Source organism: Gopherus flavomarginatus, chromosome 8 (assembly GCF_025201925.1).
Source record: "Gopherus flavomarginatus isolate rGopFla2 chromosome 8, rGopFla2.mat.asm, whole genome shotgun sequence".
In the NCBI taxonomy this organism is placed as follows: domain Eukaryota; kingdom Metazoa; phylum Chordata; order Testudines; family Testudinidae; genus Gopherus; species Gopherus flavomarginatus.
The window spans coordinates 92,998,270-93,011,305 of NC_066624.1; the positions used below are offsets into that span (position 1 = coordinate 92,998,270).

The window sequence follows — 13,036 nt, forward strand, 5'->3', positions numbered from 1 at the left end:
GTGACTGGAGGTCTTTCAAGTACTGAGACACCAGCATCCCTTGTTATAAAACACCACCCCTGGGAAGATGCCTCTGTCATACAGGATGATTATGATATCCCAAGACAGATGTAAGAGGAGTGGGTGACAAGGATGGGGAAGGCACTTTTCTATCAGCAAATTTATTTTCTGCAATTTGTTTATCTAATCTTCTCAGGTGAGGGATGAGCAATTCCAAGAAGGGGTTACAATGGTTTAAAACAAGCATGTCTACTGTATCTTTGTGAATACTCAAGCGGCTGAAAAACTATAAGGAGCATCTGCAAGTTTTTGTTTTCTCGGGACAAAGAACAAACAAAAAATGCTTGTGCTCATTTACACAGGAAGACAGGAATTGACATATTGGATCAGATCCAAGGTCCATCTAGTTCAGGATCCTGTCTCTGACAGTGGCGGCCACCAGATGCTTCAGAAGAACGTAGTAATGGCCCACTGGGTCAGACCAGTGGTCCATCTAGCCCAGTATCCTGTCTTCTGACAGTGGCCAGTGCCAGATGTTTCAGAGGGAATGAACTGAACAGGGTAATTACTGAGTGATCCATCCCCTGCTGTCCAGTCACAACTTCTAGCTGTCAGAAGTTCAGGGACACCCGGAGCATGGGATTGGGAGAAACCCAGCAATAAGCAGAGGTGAGACAGTCTGACCTTATGAAGATCTCATTCTAATCCTAATAGTTAGATTGGTTTAAACTCTGAAGCATGTGGTTTTACCTCTATTCCAAAACTCTTTGTTAGCATTTAATATTTAGTCCTGCCTTGAGTGCAGGGGACTGGACTAGAAAACATATCGAGTACCCATCCAGTCTACGATCCAATTCTATGATTAACTAATGTAACTGGATATTTTTGTTGTCCATACAAATGTCCAATTCCTCAGTCTTTAATTCTTGGCTTCAAGCTACATATCTACCCTAAAAGAATATATACCACTCACTAAATATGAAACATCTTCCTAAGCCCTTCATGACTGTGGTTCAGAACTCAAGTTATTATCACACAAGTGTTATGTTCTGAAACCTCAATTCCAGCTGACATCCTTGATAGCAGCTTCAGGGGAGATGTTGGGTGGGATGGGAACTGAGTTACTGCAGAGAATTCCTTCTTGGGTGCTGGCTGGTGAGTCTTGCCCACATGCTCAGGGTTTAGCTGATCGCCATATTTGGGGTCGGGAAGGAATTTTCCTCCAGGGCGGATTGGCAGGGGCCCTGGAGGTTTTTCGCCTTCCTCTGCAGCGTGGGGCCTGGGTCGCTTGCTGGTGGATTCTCTGCAGTTTGAGGTCTTCAAACCAGTTTTGAGGATTTCAATAACTCAGTCCTGGATTAGGGGTTGTATAAAAGTGGATGGGTAGGGTTCTGTGGCCTGCCTTGTGCAGGAGGTCAGACTAGATGATCATATTGGTCCCTTCTGACCTATCAGTCTATGAGTCTATGAGTAAGGTTCAAACAGGTTATGCAGACTCAACTGCCCTCATTCCTAGAGGTGGTCTCTTGCTGCAAAAGTTGTTGGTGTTGTATGGAGAAGCTTGCACTGCTGCTGCCACTGATTAACCTATCTGTGGAAGTAAGCAACCGGGTGCATTGGATAGTATCAGGAGACTTGGGAGCTATTGCCAGCTTTGCCACTGCCTTGCTAACGAATCCTGGACAAATCGCTGACTCAGCCTCTATTTCCCCATGTGCACTTTGAGATCTATGGCTGAGAAGTGCTATATAAGTGCTCAATATTCTATACCACAGAAATGTCATTCTCCAAGATGTCAACTTGGCAAACTTTCAGGAGCATACATACATGAAAAAAATAATTGTCTATTATCTACAGAATAAATCATTAAAGAATGCCTTATTTGAACTGACAAGTTTATAATCTTACCAGCTCTTTTAATCCTCTTTCTCTCCTTCAGTTGATAGGGTTTGTGATCATGTGACAAAGGGATAGCATTTCCATCCTTATCACATAGGACTCCCCGTGAATCACCAACATTGGCCACTGTAAGTTCTTTATCTGACAGCAATGCAATCAAACAGGTAGTACCTGAAAAAGAAGGGGGAGAAAAAGAGGCAAGACAATGAAATAAACGTCGCCACTAGTTACATTGCAGTTTCCTCCCTTGTTATCTGTACTCAGCAGCCATAGGGAACAGTAGCAACACATGTATCTGACTGAAACATCTAGTACTTTGATGACAATCTATTTAATGGGATTGATCAAATGTGACAGTCCATTTTGTCTAACAATATTTTTAGTTTATCAGATTTTAACTCTGATGTACTGGGAGAATGACCCTGTAATCCCAGCCTAGCATCTCTCATCTGCTTTGTCGTTTAGACATGTTTAAAATGACTCTATATCATAAACCTGCTTGGAAACAGAAACTTCTTCCAGGACATAGCTTGTATATTTCTCTCATTGGATGATGGGTAAAATCGCTGTTAAAAAATAAGGTGTCTATTGCTCAGACCTGATAAAATTCACTAGCAGGAGAATGTGCTCCAAATTAAGAAAGGCAGAGAGAAGGTGGGATAGGGGGAAATCGGTTCCCATTTTAGGCCTGATAGCTGTCTTCTCCTGCTGGTCAAGGAAAGTAATAGAGAAAAGTTCTCTCAGCACAACAGCCTAGTAACAGCCTTACTGAATGGCAGCTACTACTTAAAAAAACCTGCATTCATAAAATAAATCTGGTAGAAGTATAACCCTCTGGGTGCCTTTACGGAAAGAACAGGTGTCAAATTGGGAGCTTTTGTACATCTGGCCATGCCAACCCTCAGCATTAGATGTAAATAGATTGTACATCCTCTGCAGGGAGCTATCAGGGTATGAAGTATGATTTAAGATAGTGGTAAGGGCGAACTTGAGGATATGTTGCACTGTATATTCGATGACAAGACAAGAGCAGAGTGGCTAAGGTCACTGTTAGTAAATAAGAGATTTGAAGGATGTAGTATGTTGGTTGTTGTATCAAATAAATAAGGATACCCAGGTATTGGGGCTCATTTGTCCATTCAGTAGAAATTAAAATGAAAAAAGGCCAAGTTTAATCAAGCCATTATTTCATATTTTCCATCTGATTAACTTGATTTTATGTATAAAGTTTTATATACACATTGTATCTTGTATTAGTTTGAGGAAGGCAAAAGACAGATATAAAGTCAAACTGAAATCATTGTGTGACCTGGAGGCCCAGACAAGTTATCTATATGAAAATATGAAGTTTTGTAACAAAAGATAACTTCAAAATTGTCATTACATTAATGCTTATTGCTTATGGATCACACTTGCACCTGGACAAGATGGTGTAAATGCTCCAAAACACTGAAGAGTCACAGAAATAAAACAAGAATTTGAGTTTATAAAAACAGCCTGCAAAATAAATAAAAATGAACAGTTTACAGTCATGAACCCCACAACCTAGCTGTGAGCTAGGTAAATATTATATAATCCATTTTTGCACTGTTGCACTTTCAGTTTGGTTTGCACTATTTATTTAAAGGTTTGCTTTTTGTTGCTTAGTCAGATTGTTTTGGTAAACATATTTTCAAACAAAAAGCAATTGTTAGTTATCCATCAGTTCATTCAAACCTTATTTCTGGGTTTTGTTACGGTTTCATAATAAAAACCGTTTATAATCCATTTTAGTCTATTATGAGTCATCACTGCATGTAATATAAAATCCTTTAAATACAGCTAAAATAATCATACAGTTTTACAAAAATATATAATTTCCCACTTCCACCATCCATAAGCAATACTGCACTGCTCACTATCTACCCCCATCTTTCCCTCCACAGATTAGCATGTTCAAGATAGAGACTCAAAATATAAACAATAGGAATCCAAACAATATTCTGCAGGGTGTGAGAGTTCTCTCTGGGGCACGTTGCTGGCTGCTCAAATCACCAAGCCTCTGTGCCCTATGCTCCCACCCATCGTTAAGGCTTTCTCCTTTAGTCTCACAGATATTGGGCAGAGCACAGACTGCAGCTATAATTGTCGGGATGTTTTTTTCTGTTGCTTCCAAATGATTGCATAAGCAGCACCATTTGCCTTTCAAACAGCTCAAAGAACACTCGACCTCCATTCTGCAGCTACTCAGGTGATAGTTAAAATGTTCCTTCCTTCTGTCCAAGCAGCCTGTGAATCAATTCATTAATCAGGGCACCAGAGGATAAGTGGGGTCTCCCAGAGTACTGGACCATCCTCTATACCATTAATGTCCACAGTGGGCACTGGGGCAAACAGTCCTTTCTCCATTAATTTAAATAAAACTGAGTTCCAAAAGATCCTTGCCTTGCGGACCCTGCCAGACCACCCAACATTTATGTCTGTAAGCCTCCCAGGGTGGACCACCAGTCTTTGGAGAAGGATGGAGAAATACCCCTTTCTATTTATAAATTCTCTGCTGTGATCCTACGGAGTGTGTGTGTGTGTGTGTGGGAATGATAGGCACCTGGGTGCCATCAATTGCTTCTATACAGTTTGGGCACCCTATGCATGCAAAGCCATCAATAATCGACTTAGCGTTACCCAGCTTTACAACCCAGCTAAACAGTACCTTATCTCCACTAGAGCGGCAGCTCCAGGGCCAGTTCTGCACAAATCTTAAGAAAAGATGGCCCTCCCCCATTCTGAAATTCTCTCACTACTGCTGGTCACCCCAAGTCTGCAAAACAATCCTCCCCCACCTATCCATGCTGGTTTGCTGGGCCTAGAAACAGTTCTGAACGCTGTGTAGCTGAGTCAGGAACTGGTCCTTTAGTTCCAACAGTTCAGTGTCCTCGTCCTGCTGCAACAGCTTTGTAGGGTTCTCCTGCTGCTGCTGTTGAATATTCCCCTGCACCCAGCACCACCTGTTCAGTGGTGCAGCGGGCAAGGTCTAGTGCCAAATGTATTCAGTTTTGAATGCTGTAATACAGTGAAGGAGCCACTGCATATTCGTGCTAGTCACCATGACAGTGCAGTGCATTTCTGGGTACATGCTGGCATGCAGCAATTCACAAATGGCGCGAGCAGGGGAAACAGCAGAAACATTTTTTTTAAATAGTTTGAACCTACCTGGCTTCCCCTTTGCATCCTACAATTCACAGCAAAAAAATCTCATGCTGCACTCTGTTCAGCCGCAAAGCAAAGGACCACAGGATACCCCTGAGAATGTAACTCCCTCTCACTTCACAGCACCTGCCATCGTGCGTTCACACAATGCAAACTGAAAACGGGACAGGTGCCTCACCTGCATGCTAGTGGTGCAATTTACCATTAACCCCCCCCCATCTGAACATACTTTAACTTTCATGCTGTTATTGAAAACAAAGAACCAGGAGTCGTTAGAAATAAATAATACAAGCATGTTATTGTGGAGTATCAGAGGGAACAATGATGGTAAACATTTTGGAGGTGTATCTGTTGTTTCTGTTCCTGCATTTCTGTCCCTTTTCCCTAAACTCCTTAGTCTCTTGAAATTGGAGGTCAGAAAAAACCCCCAAACTGATACCTTGTAAATCATCCTAACTACAAAACATACTGTCTGCATGACAATTGTTGATAATCCCTTCCCTATTTTCCTTTCTGCACTATTTCATTATAGCTGGCAAGGATATACGCCTCTCTTCTAGACACCTATTGTGTTTTCATCTCTGGACAATATGACAAATACTCATGTACTAGCAAGTTCTGTTTTAGGCAAGATATATTTTACAGAATACTTCCCGACAAACGGCTCTGTGTAAAGAGAATATCCTTGAATTACGGAATAGTATTTACCTATTTCAGATGCCTATGACATTTATAAACACATCAGAAGATGATTATTTTTAGTACAATGATTTATCAATATAAATAAAATTACTCCAGCAAAAACTAACAATGAAAAAATAGCAGATAAACATTAAAACATCACTGAACAAACCAGCTTTTCTGAGAGAGAGAAGCATGTTCTTGGGGTTTGCTTTAATTCTTGATGAAAGGCCCTATTGTACTGTTAACTGAAAATCAGCAAGCAAAATTTCCAATGGACATGGCAGCAAAAGCTTTGATACTTTAAGCCTTCCACAATTCGTGCTTCATGAACTGCTGGAGAGAGTGATTACATGGCTAGAACACCCATCAAAACAAATGCCAACAATGTAAATCGCCAGTAGGGAACCCAGAGATGCAACAAAGAAATACAGGAAGGCATGGCTATCCACCATCATCATCAGGCCCAGGGTTCTTAATATTCCTCATCCACTCACACAGGTGGTAGTGGTCAATACTGATGTGTCATCCCAGTTCCATCATCTTTTTAAAAACTGAAATGGCAGCAAAGAATCCTGTGGCACCTTATAGACTAACAGACATTTTGGAGCATGAGCTTTCGTGGGTGAATACCCACTTCGTCAGATGCATGTAGTCTACATGCATCTGACGAAGTGGGTATTCACCCACGAAAGCTCATGCTCCAAAATGTCTGTTGTCTATAAGGTGCCACAGGATTCTTTGCTGCTTTTACAGATCCAGACTAACACGGCTACCCCTCTGATACTTAAAACTGAAATGTTATTCGTTTCCAATATTTAATTGATAGAGTACAAAAGCTGCACAAAACTAAAACCAACAAAGAAAACACATTCTGTTTTTTCTTCTTTTCCATCACTACAATATATTGATGGTCATATACATTTGAACTCTAGCTTTTTAAAAATATTGCCCTGCTTTAGAGGACTTTAGACTTCCTATCACAATTTAATGAATATTTTAAAGGAGCAAGCAAGCAAACAAGCCTTTTTCAATGTTCATTTACATAGTTTCAAAGAAAGTTACTGACATTTAGCTGAGACTACGGAGTACTGCTGAAATTAATTTAGTTTCACATCAATATAACCCATACTCCAGTATAATTTAACAGTAAATAAAATTAAATTCCATGACTGCTTTCTTTTTTTTTTTTTTTTAGTACAAGGTGAATTTTCACCTGTTAGTTAATTTATATCTGATTATTCATAAGAGTGAGGTTTTTACCATCTCACATAATAGAGGCTAACAAGGAAAAATAGCGTAAGCTGGGAAAAGACAGGGATGGCGGTATCCAAAATCTTTCATAACTTTTCTGACATGTATTTATTTATCTACATTAGAAGGAGTATGGCGCATAAAGCGATCTTGATAAAAATGGAACTCAGAAAACACAAAACACTTCTACAGCACGTATATGCCCATCCTTACGTGGATCACAGGAAAATAGATAAACCAAACTCTCACAGAAATGGACTAGGCAAATCAGGAGGGCTGCACATAGGAGAAGAACACCTGCAATTATGGAATCTGCCTGTAGCTCCTAGGACTATCTAAGGTAAATAGCTAATGATGCAGAACCACTATGCAGCCAAAAGGAAGGAGGTGGAGGGGAACAGCTACGCTACATAGCATGTTCCATGGAGAAACTACAACTTAGAACATAAAGCCCATATGTTACTGCTGTACTGTGGTCATATGCGGCCAGTTAGTAGCAGGGAAGCCGCTTCTTGTGAGCAGAGGGCAACAGGATGATCTAGCCATGATGCCAGTGCCAGGGAGGGGACCGTGGGAGCTGCATGGAGCTGGTAGGTGGGTTATATAAGATGGAGTTCTGCAAGAAGTTCCTGATGGCATGTCCTACAGATGTTGGTCTAGTGGGAATTTGAGATCATAGATTTAGCAATGCTAGCAAGCCTGCTTCACCAAGGGCTCATATCATGGCTTCTCAGGAGTACATGGAGTGCTTTCAAAGCAGGATCTCCCCACTTGAATCTTTTTAAACAAAGATTTTAAAGATTCAGAGAATTCATCAAACTAGAAGTCCTATACATCCAACTATTAGCAGTGACTTCAGGCATCTGTGCCTTGACTTCTGCAGAGATGATTTAGGATTTGAGCTTATGTTCTGGGGGTTTTAAATCTAAATCCTTATAATGTCAGTGACTTGCTGTGTGGTTGTCCACATCAGAAATTACAGTGTTTCAGTGTTGCAATCCCTGTGTTCATACTTGATAATGTCATGACTGGTATAAGTAAAATATTCTGTTTAGATGCACTGTATGGGTTCTCAAGGGTGACTTTTAAAATAAGGCTCTGCTCTGCACAGTTCAACGTGGAAATATTTTTCACTATACAGTTGGTTATATAATTTTTTTGCAGCTGACTGAAAGGTTATAAAACTAAGTGGGAACAGCTTCCAGTTTGTTGCTAAGAAAAAAAAATATTAATTTTAGCATGATGAGACGCACAGTCAGGAAAGTAACTAAAGTACTTTCCTCATGGATTGTATTTTCTAAATGGACAACCTACCTAATTCTCAATTACTGAGGGACAATCTCCACGCATTGTTATATTTTGCTTTCCACAACCAAATCTCTGTACAACTTTTCATGAGTTATGTACCTGAGTATTCGGATTCTAATATCTAAACTGTATTGTTAAATCTATTCACCTAAATTTGGGTTATTGCTGATTATGTATTCTATGTATCATATGACTTTAAAAACAAACTTCGTATTTCTGGATTATATAATCTAAGCACTATACCCAGATGTAGAGACACTCTTTTCTCAAACTATGTACTATATAATTTTTTTAAAAGTTTTAATAACATTGTTGAGGGTTCACCTAATTACAGTATATATAGAGAAGCCTCTTATGCAAAAACCCAAGGTGCCAACAAAAATCAGTTGCCTGTCAGAAACATTCTTTAACTAAATGTCAAACAAAATTGTACTGAAGTCACTGAGTTTATTTAAAATGGACACATTAAAAGGGCCAGTTGTAATCTACAGGATTGAGCACCATGCAACCTGTATTCTATTACCAACTCTGCCATATGCTCACCTCATAGCTTTAGCTTATCTGATCTTATCTGTACCAGGTATGAAAAATTTCCCACAAGTGCAGCTGCATTGGTGGTAGTAATGCTGATAGCACTAACACAGACAAGGCACCAGTGGCTACTAGTGTTACTGTGTTGTATTGACCTGATCTAAGCAGATTTACAGGACTCTGTGATTTAAACACTAGCACCTTCTGAGAGCACTGTCTGTACTAGCATTTCCATCATTACTTACCACCAATGGAGATACACCAGTAACAACAATGGTGGAAACTTTTCTTTAAAAGCCTAGTATGTATACAATCTTAATGATTCATTTACCTCTATTTGTAAATTAGGGATGATGATCCTTACTCAGGGCCGGTGCTTCCATTTAAGCGGCCTAGGCAATCGCCTAGGGCGCCAGGATTATTGGTGGGCGGCATTTTGCTGGAGGGGGTGGCAGGCGGCTCCGGTGGAGCTGCCATAGTCGTGCCTGCGGACGGTCGGCTGCTCCCGCGGCTCCGGTGGACCTCCCGCAGGCACCACTGCAGCAGCTCCACCGGAGCTGCGGACCAGCGGACCCTTCGCAGGCACGAGTGCGGCAGCTCCACCGGAGCCGCGGGACCAGGACGGCGAAATTGCCGTGCGCCTAGGGCGCTAAAACCCCTAGCGCCGGTCCTGTCCTTACTCATATTTGTGAAGTTATCTGAGATCTATGAATAAGTGTTCCTGTTAAATATTACTATTATTAGTATTACTGCTTAAGATGACAGGGATTTGCCAGCTGGAGCTAGCCCTTAGTATAGGATAAGATTGCTACCTTTCAGGACCCTGGGTAGCAAGCCTGTTAGTCTGCAGTTCAAAATGAAGGATGCAAACTATTTTGGCACAGTGCAGTTGTTCATTCGAACTAAAAAACAACATACAGCAAGTTTGAGGTCACTGAATTCTCTGCCTGAACAACAGTTTATCAGTTTTTCAGTTGCACAAAGCTCCTTCTGAATAAGAAAATTAAGGCAGGAGACTACACCCTCATGTACCCTCATTTACTTCCTGTGTCAGAGGTACAAGTAAGTAAGTAAAATGCTGTCAGACTGCAGGGATCTAGAGAGTCCTGAAATCTGCTGACTGCCATTTTGTATATGCTCCTAAGACCTAACAAAACATATTCTTTAACATTTTTTAAAGCTTTGTTTTCAAGCCAAATATGGTGGAGCAAAGGTAAAGGTCAAATAACCCATCTGAACTGAAAATAAAGCTGAAAAGGACTCATTGCATCTCAGGAGTGAAATCCAAAATAGCAACCAGATGTAACAGGACTCACAAACAGTACAACAGCTGGTATTATCTGTACATTTGCCACACTTTTACAATTATTATTACTTTCAGAGTTTCAAGAGTAACACTGGAAAGACATAGTAATTGAAAGGTGAGTGGATAGCATAAAACCTCAGTTTTTAACCTTAGTTGCCTTCTTAGTTTGACATTTGGAACAGACTCCATTGTCTCTCATGTGAACAAATTTGTCTTGATGCTCAGCAAATAACCTTCCCCTTTTCTAGTGATGCTAACAGAACATATATTTTTTCCCATTGACTATGTAAATAAGGTAAAAACGAATACCATCAGGTGTACAGAAACCTGAAGAATATACAGGTAAGAAAAATATTACAGATGACACTCTGGAGATCAAGATATTTACAAAGAAAAATATTTCATAAACGTAATTTTTGTTTACCATTTGTAATTATGGATGTAACTATTAATATAGCCTTACGGTATATATGTGCTATGTGAGCATGAGAGAAAAGACCTCAAGACAGGATATAATTTCCAGTTTGATTTATGAAAGTTCAGTAGTTTCAATCTTTACCACACTGCCTGAATGATGGCTGAGTTAGCACTGAATCCCTGACCTCACTATGCACCCTGTCATTGCATGAGAAAGCAAACTTATTTTACTTTGTTTTCTTTTCCATCTATTTTATTTCATTCGTTTAACCTTGTATAGAGGTAGAAAACATTGTGCTCATCAGTTGCATCCAGATTTAATGCAATTGCACAGTGGAAAATTCCCAACATAAAGGGTCAGAAATTGAGAACATGTTGTATTAGTCCCTAGTTACAACCAGCTGTGCAGTTTAAAAAGAAATCACCAGGAAATTGAAACCCTGTAGTATACTGGCTGCACAGACAATTTTTTTTTAATGGAATAAGATTTCTACAATTAGAATTTAGAGTTAAAAGTACAAATGGTAAACGTCAAGGATGCACTGACTCTACTGGGTTTTACATAATTATTTTGTCTAAAGAAGAAAAATTAATCAGAAAATAAGAGAAACCTGGTTAAAAGTAATTACATAGTACAGGCAAGATCCAACTCTCTTTACAGTCCATTGAAGGATTCCCATTTACTTCCTTGGGAGTTGGATATGACCTTATATGGGTCTACAAAGTGGGTCAGGGTATTTGCAACTGGATACAATGCTTTCCATCTTCATCAGGTCATTGGTTCAGTCTCACTCTGATGAATAGTCATTGCCAGCTGAAGGCTGTTCAGTGGGCTATGAAAAATGAGTTGGTGTTGTAAGTCCAGTATCTATTGGACAAACATCCACACAGTTAAATAAATAAAATCAACCACCAGTCACAACTGGCACAGTGATTAGCGGTCTCTGCAGAAGGGCTATGGTTTAACTGATTCTGTAGATTTCCTCTCAGGACTAGGTTCAGCTTTAGGCATTGTATTTTAGGGGAGAAATGCAAAGAATTGTGCACCAGTGACCTTTCTTGGGAACAAAGTCCTTTTTTTAAAGCACAGAAGTTATACACCCCAGTTATACATTTCTTTGCACTGCCACTGCCTGGGTTCTAGGACTTCTATGGCTACAAAAGAGGACTTTATTCACAATGTATGTCCATGTAGTTTTTTTCATGGACACTATATTCACCTTGTAAAGAAAAATACCGACAAACGAAGACCTTATTTTGTTGTTATGGCAACTAATGTTCCATAAATTACTATAATCAAAGAAATATTATTGAACAGTTTGCTTTATATTCCCTTTATTGATGCTCTGAACAGTCCTTTTAATTTCCAAATCTGCCGAGGAGGAGCAGCATCAGCACCAGCCATTATTTCATCGAGGTGAAAAAAAATTAACAAAAAAAGAGAGAAAACGAAATTGGGCCATGTGGGAAAAAGAATAAAGCAGCATAAGATTGACATAGATAAATATGGAGAAGAGCACAGACTGAATCTAAAAATAGTTGAAGGTGCCCTCCTCTTGCTAACAGGATTTCACGTTTGGATATATTCCCTGAAGGATGTTATGGGGGGAGCTAAGAGATGATGTAGCTGATGCAGGCAGAAAGGGACAAAGTGGATGTCCGGGACCAACATCTATACACAAAAGTAATTCCAAAGGCTGAATTCAAAAGGAGCAGTGAAGGACTGGAACTTAGTGAATAACAATGCGGACAAGGCGAACACACATTGACAATCACACAACAGGGAAAGATTAAATAAGTAGATGTAAAACGAGGACTAAGTTCTTTGGGACAGGGACTATCTTTGTTTTGTGCTAGGTGCTGTAAAAACACTGAAGTCATGGACCAGGACCCTAAGGCACTACAATAATACAAATAATAACCACCACCACCACCACCACCAAGATTACAGCAACTGTGTAAGGCTGTCCAGACAGCTTTAAATATCAGCTCTTTATCTGATCTGCAGTCCTGGATCAACTCTCTCACTCCTCAAAACAGCTATTTGCTTTACTTGATCTTCACCAAATGCTGCTCTCTCTCAGATCAATGAGTTGTTGCACTTCTCCTCTCTGACCATAACCACCTTGTTGGAGAGACACGGTAAGGTAATATCTTTTATTAATCCAACTTCTGTTGGTGAGAAAGCAAGCTTTTGAGCTTACACAGAACTTTTCTTCTGACCACAAGTGAAGAAGAGCTCTGTGTAGCTTGAAAGCTTGTCTCTCTTATCAACATAAGTTGGCCCAATAAAAGATACTACCTCACCCACCTTGTTTCTCTAATATCCTGGGACCAACACAGCTACAACAACACTGCATACATAACCACCTAGTCTCTTTCAGCGTCACCCATCACCCCCAACTTACCCTCTCACGTCACACTTCCATGACTTCCAGTCTGTCAGCATAGATG

At 40.1% G+C, this 13,036-nt stretch overlaps 1 protein-coding gene across 3 annotated transcripts in view; it reads right to left on the bottom strand.

Moving 5' to 3' along the window:
- Window positions 1-13,036, bottom strand: part of PPM1L (protein phosphatase, Mg2+/Mn2+ dependent 1L) — a 176,731-nt gene that overhangs the window by 12,019 nt on the left and 151,676 nt on the right. For all 3 annotated transcript variants that reach the window (XM_050966075.1, XM_050966073.1, XM_050966076.1), the window contains exon 3: window positions 1,909-2,070. In XM_050966075.1, the coding sequence (XP_050822032.1) occupies window positions 1,909-2,070 (162 nt within the window). The remainder of the gene's footprint in view (window positions 1-1,908; window positions 2,071-13,036) is intronic.